The sequence below is a fragment of the Carassius carassius genome, chromosome 3 (genome assembly GCF_963082965.1).
Source record: "Carassius carassius chromosome 3, fCarCar2.1, whole genome shotgun sequence".
Classification (NCBI taxonomy): Eukaryota; Metazoa; Chordata; class Actinopteri; order Cypriniformes; family Cyprinidae; genus Carassius; species Carassius carassius.
Window position 1 is genome coordinate 9,297,135 of NC_081757.1, and position 21,460 is coordinate 9,318,594.

The following is a 21,460-nucleotide window of genomic DNA, read 5'->3' on the forward strand; positions in this document are numbered from 1 at the left end:
CTTTCCAGGCCAGGCAAAAATGATTGAGATAAGTGAATCATGTGTGTGTGTGTGTGCTGAGATGTTGAGCGATTCGGACAGCGTCTGGATGCGATTCCTTTGACATTCCAGAGTGTTCGGGTGGATTCTGGGAATTGGGGAGGACAAGGTTGGGTTTGTGAATAGGAATGCTTGGTGGTCTTAATGAATGGCAGAAAAGCCACATATGAGTGACGGATTGCTAGGGAGCGCTGGCGAGGGGAATGTGTGATGAGTTGTTGGGAGTGAGGGTATATTTGTGCAGGCGGGAACAAGGGCAGTCTGGGTGCTTAGTGTGTGTGTTTCTGACCGTGTGTGTGTGGCCACATCTAAAAGCGAGTAGACTGGTGTGTGGTCAATGCTGAGTTAGTCAAATGGTGTGTGGCCTGTGAGTGTGCTTTGTTTTTGTGATGGTGAGACATTAGGACCCCAAGCAGAAGTGAGAATGATGGTGACTCATAGCTGGTTGTCTGGAAGACTTATGAGAACAGAGAGCTGGGGAGTGATCTTACGCTTGGATCTGAGTATTCAATGGTGAATATGCTTCATACACAGGGGCGCAGTAGTCATTATCTGGCAATGTATTCTAAGAGCTTTGTTTATCTTGGCCTTAGTGTAAAGAATAAATTGTGGCTGCCCTTATAAAATGATAGAAATATTTAGCAATGATCAAATGGTAAAGTGGGTTAGTGAGGATCCTATTATAGTTTGTATCCACTTACCTGATTTTTAGCAAATAAGTTATGACTGCTTGGTGAGCATTATATAAGTAATATTCTTGAGACGTGCTGATAAGGTTTTATCGTGATCCCCAACTTTTCAGATCATGTCCTATTCATAAGTAAAATATATAAATGATTGTTTGTTTTTATTCTTTAATAATTGTTTGTTTCTGAGACACTCACTAAGAACATAGATTTATATATATACATTTTTTAAAAATGTTTTCTACTTTAATATATTTTCAAATGTCATGTATTCCTGTGATGGCAAAGCTGAATTTTTTCAGCAGCCATTACTCCAGCCTTCATATTTTTTTGTAATTGTCTTTACTGTCACTTTTGATCAATTAAATGCATCATTGCTTAAGTATTAAAATTAATTACTTTAAATAAAACCTGATATGTATGTATATTCAGATTTTATTTTATTTAAAAAATTTAAAAAAAAAAGAAAATAATAAAACAATAAAAAATGACTACTTAAAAGATTATAAGACAATAGGAGTCAGTGTGAAGTCCCTGCCATGACAGAAAAACAAATGCTTTTTGTGTTTTTGAACATGTCTTTTGTGTAAGAGCACCATGTGTGTTCGTGTGGGTGGGTTAGCTGTGGTATTGGGTGCACAAGTTTGGCAAAAGAAGGAAAAGAAATGCTGTGTAATTCATGATGGAAATTATTGGCATGGGCAAAAATGCACAAGCTAGCAATTAAATGATCAAACTATGAAGGCACTTTAATTGTTGGAAATTACACCTCAGACTTAAGCTTTAAGTACACAGGTCAGACATTGTAAAATTATACAGTAAAGAAGAAGAGTGTGTGAGATATCAGTACATTCTTACCAAGATGGAGACGCAACATTGGTAAACAGTGCATAGCATCTTTCTTTAAATGGAAAAACAGTCCCGCAGTTTGGTGGTCAGAGAATTTAACAATCCCAAAGAAAAAACAAAAACGCTCATTGGAAAAGGAAACACAATAGTCTTTTTGTTTCAGCTGACAGTTCATGTTGCTCACTGGATTTCACTGTGTTCTGCCCCGCTCAAGTTTTTCACAGCAGTCCCGTAAAATCTCGGCAAAGCTCTGAGATTTAAAGTATGCAAACCATCAAATCCATTGTTTCAAAAACCAGTCAAGCATTTAATTAAAAAACACTAACTCACGTATATACGCACCTAACATATATTTGTCATCTGTGTTCACATTGTGGTCCTTTGTGGTTCAGAGGGCAAGTCCTGCTGTAATCCGTCTAGATCTGTTGGAATTTAGACATATTTCTCTTTCCAGGCCACCCCTCACCCCACTACGACCCCCATGTTGTACAGATAGGTACATATTTCAACTTATATACACATGTGCACACTTAACACAAGACCGGAGGGCCGGAGCAGATTGACGGGGATAATGAGCTCGGACAGTGCGAATTGGTAGGATCATCCAGACTCCTTCAGGGAAAAGTTAACCCCCAAAGTGCAAATTCTGTCATTTCCTCACCCTCATTTCATTATAAACCTTATTTCCAGAGTCTGGTGTTGTTTTGGACCCCATTGACTTCACTGTTCACTGTGTAAACAAAAAAACTTCACTGAAATGTTTTTCAAAATGTTCCACAGAAGACAGAAAGTCATACAGGTTTAAAATTTCATTAGTGTGAGAAAATTAGAAAACGTTCATGTTTTCGCCAAGCGGGCGACGTATGAGTTTTCACTGGGCTGCCAAATGATGCGGTTAATGAAGTATAATTGATGAGATCATGTATGACTTCAACACTGATCTAAAACATACTTTGAACCTCCCTTAACATGGTGAAAGTTAAGAGTTTAGATTGGTGGTGGTGGTTTCAGATCAGTGCAAAACAACAACCCAAAGGCACTTTTACACATAAAACCTAGTGGTATCTGACATCACATTCCCTTAGACATAAAAAAGCACCCTGTACAAGGAAATTTTGGCATTATGACACAAGCATTAACCTGCTGAGGAATAACTTTTTTGTCTCCCCTTTCGGATTAAATCAACATACAAGTTTCTTAATCCAGACAAATTGCAGATAAGAGTCAGATGGAATGAAGTTTTGGAACATGTGGTATAACTAACATCATGTCCGTAGCTAAATTTCACAAAGAGTCATGGCTCCCTCGCTCTTGTTGTATAATGTGATTTAAGGCGCTGTCTTGGCAGGGGCCCTTTTAGCTCACTGACTTTATCAGTTAAAAACCGGGGCAGAGTCCAGAGAGAAGAAAACATGCTCGTGGTTTACAATGAAACCCAAGCGAGTGTTTGTGCTCGCTCTCAGAAACACCATTGTGACAGCACTTGATCATTTACAGTGGAAAGTAATCACCCCCACCCTCTCTTCCTTCGGAAAAAAACAGGCTTGTATTGAGCTTCACAGCGCCGTTTCATTTGGAGAACTTCACGGCGTTTACGTTTACAGCGGGAGGCTCATTTTGTGGGATTTTCATGAGAGAACATTACATTCATTTCCAAACCTACAATTATATACACAGGTTGAACCAACCAAGCACATAGAGAAAGAGATGGATGTACCATCTTCCATAGTGTTTTTGTAGGCACTTGGAGTGTGTTTTTGTATGTGTGTGCAGTAAAAACAAAGCATCATATAAGAGACACTTCAACAAACCGTGTAGCGTAGTGTTTATTTAACCTTTCATATGGCCAGCACCACGTGAGCCGGGAAGCACGTGTCTCCCTGACAGCACTTCCTCCTGCACCCCGGACCAGACAGCAGAGGGAGACTTGTAAAAATGATTTGTATCTGAGACTAAATGTATGTGTTTTATCTTATTGCTGTGTTTTGTATGCGTGGAAGCCATTAAATACTCAATAGAATGTGTTTCTTAAATGCAATCTATGCAGGAAGCTGAATTCTTCTGTGTTTATGTGAACTTTTTTAGGTCCTTTTCTTGTCCAGGCATGTTGCTCCGCTGGTCCGATGGGACGGGGAGAATTCCGCAGTCCTGCAACCTGCCAGGATGCTCCTTCGAGGCTGGTAGAGCTGCATACTTGCCCTGTCATCTTTCTTTCCTCCACATTCCCGCTGTCATCATTCTCTTCTCATATGTCTGTTTTTAAAACTGTTTTAGATCCGCTGCACACAAAAATATTCCCCTCCAGCGGATGAGCGCACAAATCAGACCCTATCCTCCATAGGCACAGATTCAGTTTGTGTGAGTTTTTCTCTCTCCTGTTTTGCTACCGTTTCAAAGATTCACATCTTTGATGTGATCTGTAAAAATATACATACATTCCTCTGTCTTTAAAAGAAACAACTGAAATGTCTCTCATTCACACATCCTTCACATATTCAAGAGTCTTAAAGAAAGGAAAGTTGAACGATGAAGTCTTTGGGTCACTGCCCCAAAATGATCCACCCAATGGGTGATGTAGTCCCGGTTTAGCTCCTCTGATATGTTCTTACAGGTCCAGACGGAACGCTCCGAAGTAGCTTGAAGAGTCCTCGCCGTACACCATTGTGGGAGATGAGACGGACACAAAGACCTCGTCGCCTGCTCGCAGCTCAAACAGGCCGCCCTGGTACACCGAGTGAAGGGCGTATTCTGCGTCTGGAGCCCAACATTTAGTCCCCACTCCCTTCAGCAGCTGAATAGGCCTCAGGTAGGAGGTTTTCTTATAGATGCATTGAACCAGCTGGTGGCTAACGCTGTTCTGATCGCCCTCGCTGGGAGAGGGGTAGCGGAAGTACACCTGGGAGTACAGGTAGTAGCGGCCATCCTGGGGTACGCGAAGGCGTCCGTTGGCCAGCGTCATGTTGTGCAGATGGGCGCCGAAGCTCTGGTTGGCCCAAGAACGTACAGGGTGGCGGCAGGACTGGTGCAGGTCTGGTTGAGGAGTGAAGTATTGAGTGCCACCTGAGAAAAAGGGAGAAGTTGGACTTTAGCTTAGAATGAACAGATACTAAAAGAAAAATTTAGGGCATGACTTTTATTCATTGCAAGTGGCTGGATTTTTAATTGATGACTTGCAAATGTTAATTATGACATACAACAATAAGCTGATAACCATTCATGTTTTAAATAATAAATTACTGATATTAAATTCAATAATATTTTGTATAAGTGAAACAAAAAAAGTCAGTAACACTTTACTTCAAGCCTTTATGTATAATGCATTATAAAGGGTTATTAAAGGGTATACAGCATTAGAATAATTCATAATGTGCATTGTAATACATTATACCTTGCTGTTAATAATTATAACTGATTTTAAAATGCATTGATAAGTGTTATAATGTATTAATTGTAGTTACAACTATTAATGATATGCATTATAAGGTGCATCACCATGCATAATGCATTAAATGAATTTTATAAAGGCAACCTGACTGTGGAAATGTGCAAATAATTCGACCCAAAAAATAAATCAATAAATAAATCAATCAATAGCAAAAAGGAAGAAAAAAGAAGAAAGGTTCCAAGACAAGGAGCAGGTGCTGATTAAGGCAAGGCACATAATTCACAAGGTAAAAGGGAGGAATGAAAGATTGGTGGATTGTCTTAAGAGTACAGGAGAGATCAGAACAGGAAGGTATGGCTGCACAGGAGAGGAAGTCACGGACAGAGTGAAAAATCGAAAGACTGGGGAGGAAGGGAGGTGTAGAACACATGGAGGAGCAGGCCGCATGTTCCTCAAACACAATGAGCCACATTCTTCAAAGAAGATCAATAACACGCTAGACCTGCTCTGTGATTTACTGCTTCAAAAAGTTTTAAAAGGGCCATTCTTCTGACAAAAGTTGATAAAGAGAGATACACACATGAGGTACAGATGCGTAGGAAAGCCCACCGCTATCACAGCAGTTAATATAGATGTTCTCATGGATTAAACAGTTTCAGCTTTTTGAAGTTAATGACGTGCAGTTTTCATAGTGTGTACATGTGATCCATCATCAAGTAGCAGGCAGACAGGTTAGTGAATAATGCATGCACGTGTAAAAGATAAAAACACTCCCTTGCAGTTTAGCGGTCAGACTTGCGACTTGTGCTCCAGAAACAAAGCTGGTTTGACTTGGTTTCATTTCCTTCTAGGATGCGTGTCTGAATAAATCTCTTTTTTTTTTCTGGCATGCATGTAGTAAATAGGTCTTTGATCCGAGAGGCTATATTAGAACTTCAAAGCAAAAGACAAGATTTGGGGATATTTAGTGAAATATTTCTACTGTAACTAAATAACTAAACAATTTCAAGCTGTTATATAGTCAGCTGCTTCTTCACAGCTGTGTGCCAGGCTTTTTTGAAATAGGGAAGCTCTGCTTCTGCCTGGCGGGAAGGAGGGATGGATGGATGGATGGAGAGGTCTTATACATGAAAAGCACATAAAGTATGTGCATGTGCGGTACTACTACAGTACTGGCTGGAATACAGTACATGACTTTTATTAAATCTGAAGAGATTTTAAAACACTAGACATCATACACTTGAAACTCTGTAAATGGTTATAGAGGAAAAACTGGGCATTGCATGCTAAATGACAGAAATCTGCAGACTGGCTCTGACTTTCAGCAACTAGAGTCGACTAGTCTAGACTGCAAATCAGGAAAAAATGTGGGCAAAAGTCATGTAGTGTATTGCAGGCTAAAATGTGTTTATTATGAGATGAAAGACTTTTTGTTCTAAAGCTTTGATCTAAATATTACATGAAAAACTTGGCCTTAGCAAATAACTGAAAATTGCTAAAACTGAAATAAATGAAATAGAAAAATAAAAAAACCCAGCATGAACACAAAACAACATTATTAAAACGTTATTAATTAAAACTGAAAATATGAAAATAAAACCTAATTCAAAATCATAATAAATGCTACAATAGTACATAGATACCAAAATAAAAATAACACTGAACACAAGAAAAATGCAGGGCATTTTTAAGAGCTTGAAGACTGATTTAAATGATTAAAAATAAGCTTTACGGTTATATGCTCAAGTTCACAAATTATTTTATAGATTACATTTAATTCATTATTTTTTTTTGTTTGTTTTTCATTTTTCGTTATTTTTTATTTATTTATTTATGCAAAATTTATCCGTGTTGATGACTCTAAAATGTGGGAAATAGTAAAAATAAAGAATAAATAGGTATGTCCAAAGTTTTAGCTGGTACTGTATACACACACACACACACACAGAAACTCACCTGGCATGCTGCTAAGGGTCAAGTGGGCTGATGGTCGCTGTGTCACTGTGGTCATAAACTTTGACCCTGTTGTATTATATGAATGGGGCATGGCTCTTGCTTCTGAGGGAGAGACAGACAGTAGACAATCAGCACATTCAAATACATCATAAAATATTTACTGGTGTTGCGCAAGACATTTTTGTCCTGCTCTTGGAACTGCACTGTGTTCTGGTACGGTCTATTTTTGTTATAGTTCCTGGTGTTTCTGTAGCACTGGGTCATTGTGATTGTGCCAATTACAGAATGACTGATTGTGTACTCACCGTGTAAAGCCTGTTTGGAGATTATACTGTCTGTAACCTGTGGCAAAAACAAAAAAAGTCCCATTAGAACAGTGACATGTGATGACTCTTCAAATCCTAGATTGTTAACAGGAATGTGAAACTAGATGATTCAGTTATATGAGCGCTTCTTTCCCCCTTTTTGGTTTTTGTTTCTTGTCACACAGACAGATAACTGCGGTTAAAGTTTACCTCATGTTACGAAACAGCAACATAAGTAAATTGTCCACTTTATTACAAAAACACTTGAATTTTTTTTATCCTTTGAAGATGGCAGTTTCTAAGCACAGAAATGGTCATGTTGTGTTGAGCTGGAACAGCTAAGAATAGTTTTTAAGGTGACCTTTCTCAAGGGCCGTTTTTCAGTAGTCTGTGACGGCCATATTTCAACCAGTCAAACCCCAGCATCCAGAATTCCAGATCATTAGTCCCACCGGCCGGGTCTTGAACTAAAAACACGCTGATTACTGGCTCATTTCCATCGCCTCAGGCCAGCCTCCGCTCTGGGATTAAGTACGTTCCAAACACCGTCTGATTTACCTAAATGAAATTAATTAAACTCTTGATGATTTGTAAAAAATGTAGTCAGGGACTGAATCGCTGCATTAAAACCATTCAGCAAAAAACACCACGTCAAATAACAGGGAATTTCATCAGCGGTGAAAAAAAAACTAAATCCATATAATCCACAAAGCTGTTCAGATTTAAAAAATCTACTAAGTAACAAGCCAAAGTTAACCCAACTCCCTCAGGCTGGGTTTGACCTCTTCACACATTTTCCTTCCACTCTCTTGAATACTTGTTGGATAACGGTCAAATGCCACTTAAACACCAGAGTTTCAAGAAATATAAAGTTTGGCATGTAAGATTTATAATATGTGTTAGTGTATACAATTTATGGTGTTTTGCCTTTCAGTGTTTCATGGTACATTACGATGTGTTCGGTTGTTGTGTATTACTGTCTGTGTTAAAATATGAACGGCTTTTTAAAGCAAACACTTTAATTTTAGCTTTCTGACATGACTGTGTTGATAAATCAACAAATGACTGTTTTTTCTTCTTCTTAAGGAATAATAGTTTATTCCCTTCTCTCTCTGTCTGTCCCCGCCTCCCCAGTCCCTCTCTGTCTGGCATCATCCAAGAGTGAGAGTGATGGAGGCTCTGTTGTTCTTGGCGCTCTCTCTCTCTCTCTCTCTCCATTCATCAGACAGCCGAGTGCCTGTAGCCTTTATAACGTGACATAATCTCACCCAGGCCACAGCAGAGATGGATTTCTGACCAAGGCTTATACTTTCACCATAACTTCTGGTAAATGATCCTGAAATCAATTCCACGTCTCACATATGGAGCAGATAAAGGGCTGTTTTACTAGCATGTTCTTGTACATGAAGCATGTCATACAAAAAAAGACAGAAGGAAAAAAGAGAGAAATAATTTACATTTTCTTTAAAATTAGTATACCTTTTCCTGCCATGCTGCTTTTTTTGTATTTACTCTTCTATGTAATATTCTACTATGGATGGATAGATAGATAGACAGATATATAGAGAACACAACATCCTATTGGACTGCAAGAATCAATTAAGAATCTAAAGCTTCTGTAGGAATTTTGGTTTATCGAGTAAGATCTTATGGGATTCTTAGTTGATACCATTAGGATTCTTTCAGAATGGTTCCCATTTATGACCGAAATTCCAATAAGAATCCATCACACAGGCTTTTTTCTGGCTAAGGACTCAGTGAGGCCTAGTTAGAGTGAGTGCGCAATCTGTTTTCTGGGAAACACAACATAGTTCAGAAGGTGGAGGGGAAGAGAACAGGCCCATACAAAGACCTCAACAATAACAATAAACACACCCAGTGTTAAACCTTTGGCCTCCTGCACCAGCGTGCCAGAAAAGGCGAAAGGCAAGGGAAAATTTTTCTTTCATTGAAGGAGCAGGAAGCTGGTGAGTGCATGCACACAGCGTGTGAAGAAATCCATTAGCGTCCTCTCTCCAGCTGAGCTCAGTCGAGATTGCAATCCAATACTTTAAAACAGTTTGCTCTGTCACTGAGATTCTGAAGTACAGCGCGTTCCCTTCCTCCAGGAGGATTATTAATAAATAACTGTTGCTTTCCTTGGGGCGTAAAGCACCATGAACAATAAATCTCAGAGCGCTAGACTTTGCTCAGTGTGACTCAGGTAAACGGCTAATAACCCACACAGTACTCATAGACACAAACACACACTGTACTTACTGTACACACACTCTCCACTGGATAAAATCAGTGCACGCCTGTTATGGGCCTTTAAATGAATGGGGTGTGTGTATGCTTACAAGTTGTTTCCTGCCATTCTTGGCTGCCGTCTGAGGTCGGCCCCATTCCTCTGTCCCCCGGCCCCCTTCACCATTCCACTACAGATCACAACTGTCTGACCTTAAACACTATAAGAATTCATCTTCAGCTCCAGCTGTGCGTAAGTTACAACTCAGCTTAGTCGAATCATAAATGAGAACTACATTACAACCACTAAAAATGTGATCACTGGACCATTACACTTAAATCAAAAGTAAGCCTTTGTATGAACTAAATATTTATGAAATCCTCTGACCAGGAGTATGTAATTCAGTTGGTCTGCAGGTAATATGACAGACTGATTTGATTATATCAGTAAGTGTGTAATTTATGTGACATATTGTTTTATAGTTTGGGGTCAGTGAGGATTTTTTAAAATGTTGTTTGAAAGACATCCCTAGTGCTCACAGAGGCTGAATTTATTTGATAAAAAAACACAGTAAAAAATAAATGAAAATAAAAAAACGTGAAATGTTATTACAATATATAGAATAAGTACATTGTGTTTTAATAAAGTAATTTATTCCTTTGAATTTTCAGTTTTCTTCAGAAATCATTTTAATATACGGATTTGGTGCATCAAAAACATTTCTTATTATTATCAGTGTTGAAAACGGTTGTGCTGCTTAATATTTTTTTGGAAACAGTGGCGTTTTTCTTGAATAAATAGAACATTTTAAAAAAGCATTTATTTAAATTTGAAATCTTTTTAAACATTGTTTTTACTATCATTTTTTATTTAATTTAATGCATACTTAACGAAGAAAATAAATTCAATTACTTTAAATCAATTAAATCAATTTATTAAACTGCACACTACTAATGTTGCATTGAAATTAAATTGAGAGTTGAGCTACTAGTGTGACCATTATGTCTGCATTTAGGACTTACAAGCGGCTGGTGCAACCCTACCCTGCATTTTAAAAAACAGCAGTCAGGATTAGTGTTGTTTGTGGCTGTCTTCTTCCTCTTTCTCTCTCTCTTGTCAGGGCTCTCTGCCACAGTGACACTTAATCGGGTGTTGAAGATGTGACGGGCTGTCTTCAGTCTCTCTTTTGGTGTGGAAAATGGGCTTGAAGGCTTCCGAGGCTTTAAACCTGAATCAATCTCTCTCTCTCTCTCTTTTTAGGCGGAAGGTCGTTGCGGAGCACTCGCTGAAATTCGACTCTAAGTAATACCAGCTTTGAGAGCTCGGCGCATATTTGGCAGGAGGCGAGCCATCGTGTAACTCCACGCAGTGCAACCTGAGAACACCGACAGGACCGGCTTTATTACTTTATTAACGTTTTTCTCTTTTTCTTTCTTTTCAACCTTTTTACCCCAGCAAATCCAGTGTTTGCTTGTTATCAAACCCAATCCGCATCCACAAGCTAGCCATTTCCCATAGATTTCTGAAACAAACAATACATTCATCCAGAGAAACCGCATGTATTAAAACCAACCACACCATCGAAAACACAGTCCTTGAGCTATGATCGTGCAGAAGATAAAGGTTAGAGGGCAGACAGAGATGGCCTTTGTGTTTGTTCTGAGGCTGGCAGAAAATCTTGCGGCTGGCAGAATGCCCCGAGTATGATCACTGCTTTCATCGTAAATCTGTTTCAGACGCCGGTGGTGATGCAGCGCTGCGGATGTGAGCCTGAAGACGAGATGCTTCCTCATCTAATGAGTCATTAGGAGAATCTGAGACAAGCGGAGGACGGGGACAAAAACCTATTTAGCTTTGTGGGAAACTGAGGAGGGATTTAGGGATATTGATAGGACTCAAGTGGCTGCTGCGGGGGTCCTGTTCAGGTGCAGGTGTAGCATATAATATTCCTTGGAATGCTGATATTATTTCTGGACTGGATCGAATCCATTCGGGCCGAGCTGTTGTAGTGTCTTTTGATTTGTTGACTTGCGTTAGGGTTTCTGCGTGTGTTTCTCTGTGGACGTGGCCATCTGTTTGGTGAATCAACTGAACTCATACAGTGCTCGACTCTTGTTAGCTGTGCAGTCATTCTGCATTACGTGTTACACCAAAGGCCAAAAAGAGCCACGGAAAGTCAGGGAGCTAGAATGGTCAGCGGTTAGTATACTGCATGTCCATATGCTGAGTCTGGCTAAAGTCGAGAATCTGGAGGACGTCAGACTTTTCTTTTTGCTTTTTTTTTTTTTTTTTAGCCCTTCATAATAACTACCAGGTGTTCTGGCATTCTCTGGATTCTGAAGGCCTTCGCTTCAGAAACATGCATTTCCCTCATCTCTCTTCTCTCACACATTCGCTGCGAACACTCTCTCGATCCTCCTTATCCCTCTTGTTCTTTTTCTGTGTGCTTTACCTCTGTGTTGACATGAAGCTGGAAAAGAGCCCGAAGCGTTGGCGTGTGCCTGTTCAGGCAGTTTCTTTCTCCATATCTTCCTTCTTTATCTAAATCTGAATCTCACCCTATTATTAGTATTGACGCATGAACATGCATGCAGACACATGCAACTATACGTTATTTTTGTGTTTTGAGACTCATGTACTCATCTACCCCTTACATTTTCTTTTTATTTGGCAAAACTCTCCATTATTTGTTTACTTTTTCCACTGACCGATCCCCTAGCATGATCAGGGAATTCTTTAATGCACCATAATTGCATCTCTCAGAAGTGGAGCATGTGTTTTTAATTATGAGGCAAATGCCTCTGTCTCTGAGTGCCAATAAATTGTTTGCAGCCTTACTCAATTAGTAGTGAAAGATTTGACGGTACACACGGGCTGTTGCGCATAGTGGTGGGAGGTAAAGGGGTAGGACTGGGTAGACATGCTTCGTAAAATCTGATAACATATTCCCGGAGCTGAGGGACTGGGGCTAAACAAAGGGGGTGCCATGGAAAATGAATAAAAAAATGGCACTTCCACCATAATGAAAAAAGCCTATAGTCAAAATGAACCCTGTTTACATTCTAAACAAATGTTTCCTGGTTTTATTGTGAATGATTTATTGGTTCGGGTCATTCCAAACAAAGAATTTCTTTCTCCTCTGAAACAACTTTTACTTTTCTGCTGATGCCACTTAGGCTATGTAGCCTATTGGAAAATGTTAACCAATAGCCAAATAGCTATTTATTCAGTCTGACACATATGGTTAAAATTAAGAAGGGATGCACAATATATCTGTAACATATCAGTCATTTTCTAATATTAAAGATTTTTTAATTCATTTAATAGGTGAATTATCATTGTGCATGTTTTAGTTTAACTTATTTCTGCCCTGTATCTGCCCTAACATATAATACTAGTCAAAAGTTTTTGGTCAGTTAAAAAAAAAATGAAATTCATATGTGTATAAAGTGAAGGAGTGACATTACAGACATTTACATTGATACAATTTATATTTTAAGTAAATACTGTTGTTTTGAACTTTGTTAGTCAAATTTTCCTCAAACATATTAAGCAGCACAACTGTTTTCAAGACTGGAGTAATCGCTGCTAAAAAGAATACTGCTTTGCCATCACAGAAATAAATTACATTTAAAAATACATTAAAACAGAAAAGACATTTTAAATTATTATAATATATTACAGTTTTACTTTTTATCCAATAAATGCAGCATTGCTGAGCATTTTGAGCTTCTATCAAAACGTTTAAAAAAGTGTGTATAATGTAAATAAATGCTTGGCTCTTCAAGTCTAATCACACCTTTAGAATGAGACTTATTCAAAAACCAAACCCTAGGCTTCCAAACATGTCAGTTTTATTAATGTAACCACCACTGGAAGGCTGTGGAGGGAAAAGCTGAACACTGAAGGCTAACCAGCCACGCCAGGGGAAAACCAAGCCATTTCCTTCAAATCTAAGCTCTGACTGCTAGACTGGTTCATGATCGGGACAACAGGGTGAGTCACCCTCTACAATGCTACATATAAAAGCATAGATGCTTGAAAAACTCTCCCATGACTCAACCATCCACTTTTCTTCCCTAAGGAGATTGTAATCACTTGCCTGGACACATTTATGGTAATAGCAAGTTGCTTCATGCTGTGAAGAACTTCACTTGAAACTGTTGTCTACAACTGTGCCCACGTATTGAAAAGGCAGATGATGTTTTCAATAGCTGTTATTAAGACACGGCTTGCCTCAACAGATATCCCAACAAATGAATGCAGAATGTTGTGCAACCAGCAGAATCAAAAACCGAACTTACCTTGGAAATATAGGCTTTGATACCCTCCGCTAGCTTGATGCAAGGTTCTCCAAACAGTTGGGCCAGGTCTTCGGGAATGTCCCGGTCTTTATCCAGGGCGTTGAGCAAGCCCAAGCACCGCAGCTCTTCTGTAACCCCCTGATTTTTAACCTGCCAATAGGATAAAAGTTAAATAACAAGCCCAAATCACATGCAATTGGAATCAGTACATTAAAATATGTTTTGAATGCAACGTCATCCCAAGGAAAAATTTAAACGGCACTTTGGTTTAGGAAGCAATCTGGGAAAAAATCAACAGGGAGTTGAAGGCATGGTCAATGAGGAAACAATCTGCTCAAGGCCGGAGCGTAGGCTGAAGATCAAAATGAGGGCATGTATCCCTCTTGACTCTTTCCAGGAAAGTAGATGAGAACATCTGCAATGGGGCTTTCTATGGAAAGCCAATGGGGTACAAGTTCAGCTCCAGACCTGGAGCCAGCTTGAGAGGTATGTCCTACATAATGAGGTACTTTCAAATGACCTTGCTCTGATACCCTTACTCCTTTCTTTCTCTCTCTCTGTCTCTCTCTTTCTGTTTAGAAACCCAGAGCTTCTCCAAGAAATATGTCACCAGTTAAGGATCTCTGTGTGCAATTTTGAAGCCTTGAGTCACGGTCCGCCAAAGTTCTTAATGAGTCTCCAGTCGCCGGTGGAGCGTGGCAGCAGAAGGTGTGTTTCGTTAATTCTCACCATGTTACAGTTTTCAAAGCGAGTCAGGCAGGTAATGTTGAGCAGGGCTGCGCACACAGGAACAGCTCAAGACTGATCCGAGACCAGTTTTGTGATTTCTTGTGTGACCATACAAATGAGGCTGATTCTAGTCCTGGAAGGACTAACGGTATTGGGGCCAGGCTCCTTCATATGTGTTGATCGACACCCCGTTTGTGGTTTTGTCTCATGGGTAACGCTTGGTCTGGTTCTGGATCAGCACATTAAAACGACTTTAGCATAAACAGAAAAATACATTAATAAGGAAGGCTAGTTTGGTAATAGTTTAATTTGTTGACATTATTAACATGTTCATTTTCAACACAATATATCACAAGTTACTGTTCTCTGGCCAGCGTGGATGAGGTTTCATCAAAATTGCAAAAATGATGTGTGATAGTTTTGAAAACATTAGTAAAAATGCATTAAAGCTACAAACCAATTAGTAATGACTTGGATTAAAGTTGCATATTTTCTTTTTTGTAAAGAAATAAAGCTTTAGTGAAAGAAATCTTTAAAGAGAAACATACACTACAGTTTTTTCTTAAGATATTCTTAAGATATTTGAATGTTTTTAAAAGATGTCACTTATGCTCACTATTGCTGTATTTATCTGATTAAGAATGTATTAAAAACAGGAATATTGTGAAATATTACCATTTTAAATAGCTGTTACATATTTTAATATATTTTTAAATGCAATTTATTATGTGATGGCAAAGCTGAGCATGGTCTTCAGTGTCACATGATCCTTCGGATATCATTTGCTGCATTTAACATTTCTTATTATTATCACAGTAGAAAACGTGGTGATGTGTGGTACATATTACTTTTTTTGTATACTGAGATACATTTTTTGTTTCAGAATTCTTTAAATAGAAAGTTCAAAAATAAAGCATTTATTTGTAATATTTTTTGTAGCAATGTAAAGTCTTTACTGTTGCTTTTGATAAATTTAATGCACTCTTCTGTAAAATGTCTTGCTGAGAGCAAACTTATAATAAAAATTATTGTGTTAGACCATCAGAAACCATCCTAATTGGTTATATGGAATAGTAAATGTTAAAATGAATAAATGCTCTAAAATAGTTCATAATGCATAATGTTTATGTTTCTGATGAAGGTTATAATTATCACCTGAGCTATATCTGAGTTTCTATTTTCACCTGGAAAATAAAAATGCCCTCTAACAAGCCACAGTTTGATTCTGAAAACCCTGTTTACCTGATGCGTCATATCTTGAGCTTGCATATACACGTTTGAAACCTTCTTAGCTGTAAACAACTACTTGTCGCGTCAGTGCCTACTTCCGTGTATTTCTCTCTTAGAAATGGGTAAGTCACACGTGCCCTGGATGGAATCTAAAGCACTGTCCAGGGTGTGGAAAAGTGTTAGCCAGAAATTGATCATTTGTCATCATGAGTTACACCAAATAAATTCAACAACTCTGGGTCAATGCTACTACACCCTAATACATGTAAACTCCGACAGTATTGCTATACGTAATGGTTCACACATGGGCCGACTCTGAAAAATCATGTAGCTAAATTAAGTAAGTCAACATAGATGGTGGTATTGAGTCACTAGTGATGCTCCGGAGGGTTTCTGATCCCAGAGAGGGCAGCAGGAAGTGGGGAACAATGCTTCAGTGTTAGCCCTCATTTTTGTAGCTGGGGAAAAGAAGCCACCACTGAACTTTCTGCTTCACTCCACATCCATTGCTTTTTTGGGAAAGGATTAAATAAGAGAAACCAGGCGTGTAACTAAAATCCATGCCAGGGGCTCTCTGTTTCCGTACCTCACTATAACGTCTCACCCGTCCTCTCGCTTCTCTATCTTGTTTCGGCTATTCCTCATCCATTTGTATGTTTTTTCTAGTTCCCCCCTGTTCTCTCAAAGAAAGGAAAGCAGCCTGAAAGTTGGTTGTGATCTAAATGATCTGCGAGGGCTGAAGCGCTGCAACTTCGTACGACTTCCCAGAGGGCAACAGGTTTGTCTAAGCAGCTCTTCAAAGGAAATTCCAGCCACATATTAAATTTGTGCATCTGGCAAAGAACAAACTCTGAGGAGATTGTTCTCTTTCTCTTTGCTTCTCCAGAAGACCACACAGAAGTCAAAATCTGCCTTGGCAATAGAAAGCAACGCTGTGGTGTTTTTATTTAGACTCAGACAATGAAAAGTATGCAAACACATTCAGTAGGTGCTTTCCTCACAATGAAGGGTTTCTCTAAAATTAGCGCATGACTTCAAGTAAACCTTGATGTAGGTGTGTGACACAAACAACAAGTTAAAGTCACTGATACAGTGCATACTCAGCATGCCATCGGGCCTCCAGTATGCACCTGTACGTACAAACATTCGACTTTACAATGACCGGTGCCATTGTGTGTGGCAAAAGCCTCAGTTGTCAAGGATAACAATCCTTTTTTCTTATAATCACCTTTGTCTTGGCTTCTCTCATTGGCTCATAAATCTCTGGTAAATGGCCAATGAAGACAGGCCTTATTAAGAGTCCATTGTGATGCGTTTTTATAGCCCTCTGGGTGTTCTATGAAGTCTCGGGCCATCGCCGTCCCGTTCTGCTCTGTCTGACTGAATGTTACACTTCCAGAATACTAACTATGTGCCTGTCAGTGGACCCCGGTTTCTCTTCCCGATCCAAATTGGGCCCCAACAGTGGTCTTGCCCTGCTAGAATATCTAAGTACTTCTGAGAAACAGTATTTGTTTTTGTTTTTTACCTCCACACGTAATTAATACAGAAATTAAACATGACATGGACAGATTGGAGTAATTATTAACTTATTTTAATTCAAGTTACTTAAATGAATAGCACATTTTAGTCTACTTTTGGGGCAAATCACGTCAGAAAAGTACTTTTTACATTCAATTTGATTATTTTCAAATAAAGGCTAATAAAATGCAACTACGTGGCAGTGGAACATTCAGTCCCCGGAGTTTAATGATGCTAAATGAGGGAGTTGCATTGTTTTTTAGCAGCCCTGTTGGTGTAAACCATGGCTTTGTTTGCCCTTTCAAACTCTGATAATGGGGTAAAATGGAGGTGTTTACTTGTCTTTTAGGACAGCACTGTGAGCATCCCATCTGGTCAGTGCACCTACAGTGATATTTATGTTAGTGCTGAAGAATGTTCATTAGGCAACAGCTGTGTGTGTGTGTGTGTGTGTGTGTGTGTGAAAGAGAGAGAAACCAGTGCATATGTGTATTTATTTTCAGCACATTCTCACTCAATATTTTACAATTCTTTTCTTCTTTTCTTGCTTTTTCAGCATGTCAGTGTGTTGAATTGATGACGGTCCCTTTGGAAAAAAAAATCTTTAATCCTTCAGCAAACACCACTGTGTTGTTTAATCCTTGAAAATATTTTCCTAAGGCTTTTTGTTCAGGTATGACTGAAACTTCATCATAACCAGGGCCTCCAGAATAGGCCAGGAGATATTTCAAACCCTTCTCAGATTTATTAGAAAACTCTGCGTCTTGTGCGTTACACAAGATTTACACAGAGAAGTGAATCATTGCTTGGCCTCGTTTCATTTATTGTGGAACGAGGAAAATAAAAAGCTACTCTGTGCTCCCTAATCAATATAATTGCAGGACAGCAAATTATAAAAAAAAGTCTTAAATATCTCAAAGTCACTTTATATTGGTGAAATTCATCCACAGCTTTGTCTCTTGTCAGTTTTGTATTTAAGGGTGAACCAGTCTGTGTAACACTGGAAACTATCCATGCCTTCTTTGGGCCTGGCAAACATAACGTAACTTGAATCCGCAAAGAATTATCAGAGAAAAGCAGCCACAATTAGCTATAATTATATGTTGTACATAAAAACCATAATATTACAGTGAAAACGAGAGGGTAAGAATAAAGGCTGAACATGAAGGAAAGAGGAAAACAAGAGTGTGAGAGACTGAGACGTTGTGGATCTTGGCAATGGAAAATGTCACAGGAGGTTTGCCATGGGGGGCCCGAGAGGAGACATACATTTGCTTGCAGGGTATTGCTTTACAGTGAATTTCTGGTATTGTTGATGAGCGGCCTGTGTAGAACCACATGTATACCCTGATGGTTCAAGGAAAAGGAGATTGGAGCTGGTCTGAACTGCAAACTGCTTTCCCAAAAGCAGACACCATTTAGTACCATGACCCTGCACCACCTTCCAGTTTCGTCCGATACCTAATCTAAATGGATTTTGTTAATCGTAATAATTTATAAATAGGTCAGCCATAACTCAGTTTAAATCCAATGGTGACCACTTGCGTGGGAACTTCTGCTGTTATCCTCCCTCTTGTGTTTATAGACTCACAGTGTGACTGTGAATTAACCTTACTTTCTTTTTCCTTTCAGAGGTAGAGCATTTATTTGAAACAGAACCTTTTATCAAGTGGTATCATTTTACAGGCTTTGCTGATCGAAGGGCAGTTTTATACGGAGAGTATTACAGCTCTGCTAGTAACTTCATATATATTTTCTTCATATTTTACTTCTTCAAAGTTTATTAATATTTAACCGTGTTTACAGAAGCCAACCTCCCTTCCTAGGTTTTTCAGCATGATTAGCTTTCATAGATATAGGTCAGAGTATGATTAAACGCACTATTTCTTCATAAAAAGACAGAGCATAATAGATATGCACAAACAGTGCTATGTATATTGGTCATTTTCAAAATGATACTTATCCAATAGTTTTAACATTGTGAAGATTATATGTTGTATTTCATGGTCCTGGTGTATTTCATAAGCACCTGTTGTTATCTGTTTATAATGCTGAATCATGACATCCAGACTAGGCAGCAAAGCATGCACTTTTGAAGTGTTTCCAACTTAATACAATGCTGCAAAACAGCAGGACTTCCTTGTCTCAGTCTTTCGGTTGAGTAATCGTGTTTTTTGTTGTGTGCAGTTTTGCTATATTAATTATTTCTGTTAATAATCTTATAGGCTACTTTCCACACTGTCTTTATTTTGGAAATATTTTAGACAATCGTTGTAAAGGACTTTTAATAATAATTTTAAGTGTTTTAAATTAAAAAAGTATACTGTTTTTAGAAAATTATCCACAAGATCATATTAAATGTGATTTGATTCTTCTAACAGTTTGATTGAATTATGATGCTGATATTTTGTGAAAGCCTTTAACGCGTCAATCCCCACAAAACAACAAAAGATCAAATTTAATGACAAGAATTCCCTATTTATCTTGGAATATAAACCGCTAGGCTACTGGATATGCAATATAGTAAACGTTTTCCTCTGCTGTAAACCTTGTCTCAAAATTTAGTCAGCTGCCTAAATTGACAGCCTTTTCCGTCATCAGGGGCACGAGATGAGAAACACAAGTAAACATGCTGTCTAGGCGGTGCGCTTGAACGCGCCTGTGATGCCCAAAAGTAATGGCACGAAGATCGCCAAGTTTAAAATCACGGCCCCTGCGACAAGAAAACAGCGCAACTTACAGAATATCAACTTACCTGCGATAAAGACATGTTTAAGTAGACAAAGAGTCCGGTGGTCGAAGCGATCTGCAGCACGACCACCACGATCACCACCATCGCGATCCATAACTTTGACGGCGAGTCTCGAACGCGGCTGTTCGCCGGAACCATCATGTATGTGGTGGACTCGTTGCTGACCGACCTGAAGTAATCCTGGTTGTTCTGAGTAGCCATGGCATTCCTAAGACTGAGTAGATACGCGGTTAGTGACCAACAAATAGAAATCAGCAACGGGACGGTGAATAAACTTATTCTTGTTGGCGCAGAGCGGCCGTGGGAGGGTAGAGTCTGTCCCACACTCGCATGCAGTCAGTCACTAAAGCTGGAGGACTAGGCTTGTGTGTGTGTGTGTGTGTGTGTTTGCTGAGGGGTTGAGTCACGAGAGTGTCTCAACGTACTGTAGGCTACACTTAAGTAATGAGTTCAATAACGCTTTTCCACATAGTACTACAAGATATGCACGGAGAACATCTGCAATATGAATAAATAATTATTTGTATTTATATAGTTTTATATGATCATTATTTTAAACTACCATAGCCATTTGTCACACTCCATGCTAAAGAAACCCGTTTAAACAAGTGGTTCCCATCATTTTTGAGTCAAGGCCCCTGGTTGCCGATTGCATTATTTAAGACCCTACGATCTTTTCAAGTTGTTTATGAATTAATGGATGAGAATTAAAGAAAGTTTTTTTCTTTTTAAATAGGCCTATTTCTTTACAATTTATTTCATTATTGCCTACAAGCTTTGCAAAATTCTAAATATGCAAGTTCTCAATTGAGCTATACGATTTGATTAATTTACATAGCTAACATTTCAAGGCTTCGAAATCACACTTTTTAAATTTGGCTACCTCATAGGCTACTGCCTATCAGTTTTTTTTTTCTTCTGAATCTTAGGAAATAAATTAAGATAAAAGCCTAATTAGCTATAAGAAGTTTTTAAGAATGTTCCTACAGTTCTGAAGTTCTTTGGGAGTTTTAGATATATTTTGTTAAAACACACCTTTTCCTAAGAAGAAAAAAGGCTTCAGTCTCATCTGATTTATGGCGGATCTCTATGAAGAATCTTCGATCTACTCACCTCGAAGAGAGTCCAACATATTACCGTAAAAACCACTGTAAAAGCGAACACGCACTTGTCGTCAGTTCTGTATGTATGTATGTATTTATTTATTTATTGCACTATGTACTGTGAGCTCTGCTAGTGAACGTGTCTCTCATACACTCCTAAAAATAAAGTGCTTCACTTGCATCTATGGTTTCATGAAGTAAAAGTGTTCTTCAGATTATTAATGAATGAATGAATTAGCCTATTCATGAATTCTGAACCCTTCTGCTCCAAATTTTTTTTTATAAAAAAAAAAAAAAATATATATATATATATATATTGTAATATATATATAATATATATATTGTTGTTGTGTCTTATTTTAAATCATTTTGAG

The 21,460-nt window shown here is 38.6% G+C and overlaps 1 protein-coding gene across 1 annotated transcript; it reads right to left on the bottom strand.

The window, feature by feature from the left end:
* Nucleotides 1-2,334: 2,334 nt before the first annotated feature.
* On the bottom strand, nucleotides 2,335-20,343 carry LOC132118126 (tumor necrosis factor ligand superfamily member 10-like). The gene is made up of 5 exons (XM_059527690.1): nucleotides 19,987-20,343; nucleotides 13,752-13,901; nucleotides 7,221-7,257; nucleotides 6,916-7,017; nucleotides 2,335-4,634 (listed from the first exon to the last, which is right to left on the bottom strand). Exons 1-5 carry the CDS (start codon nucleotides 20,182-20,184, stop codon nucleotides 4,180-4,182), a joined length of 942 nt encoding a protein of 313 aa, XP_059383673.1. The 5' UTR covers nucleotides 20,185-20,343; the 3' UTR covers nucleotides 2,335-4,179.
* Nucleotides 20,344-21,460: the final 1,117 nt, after the last annotated feature.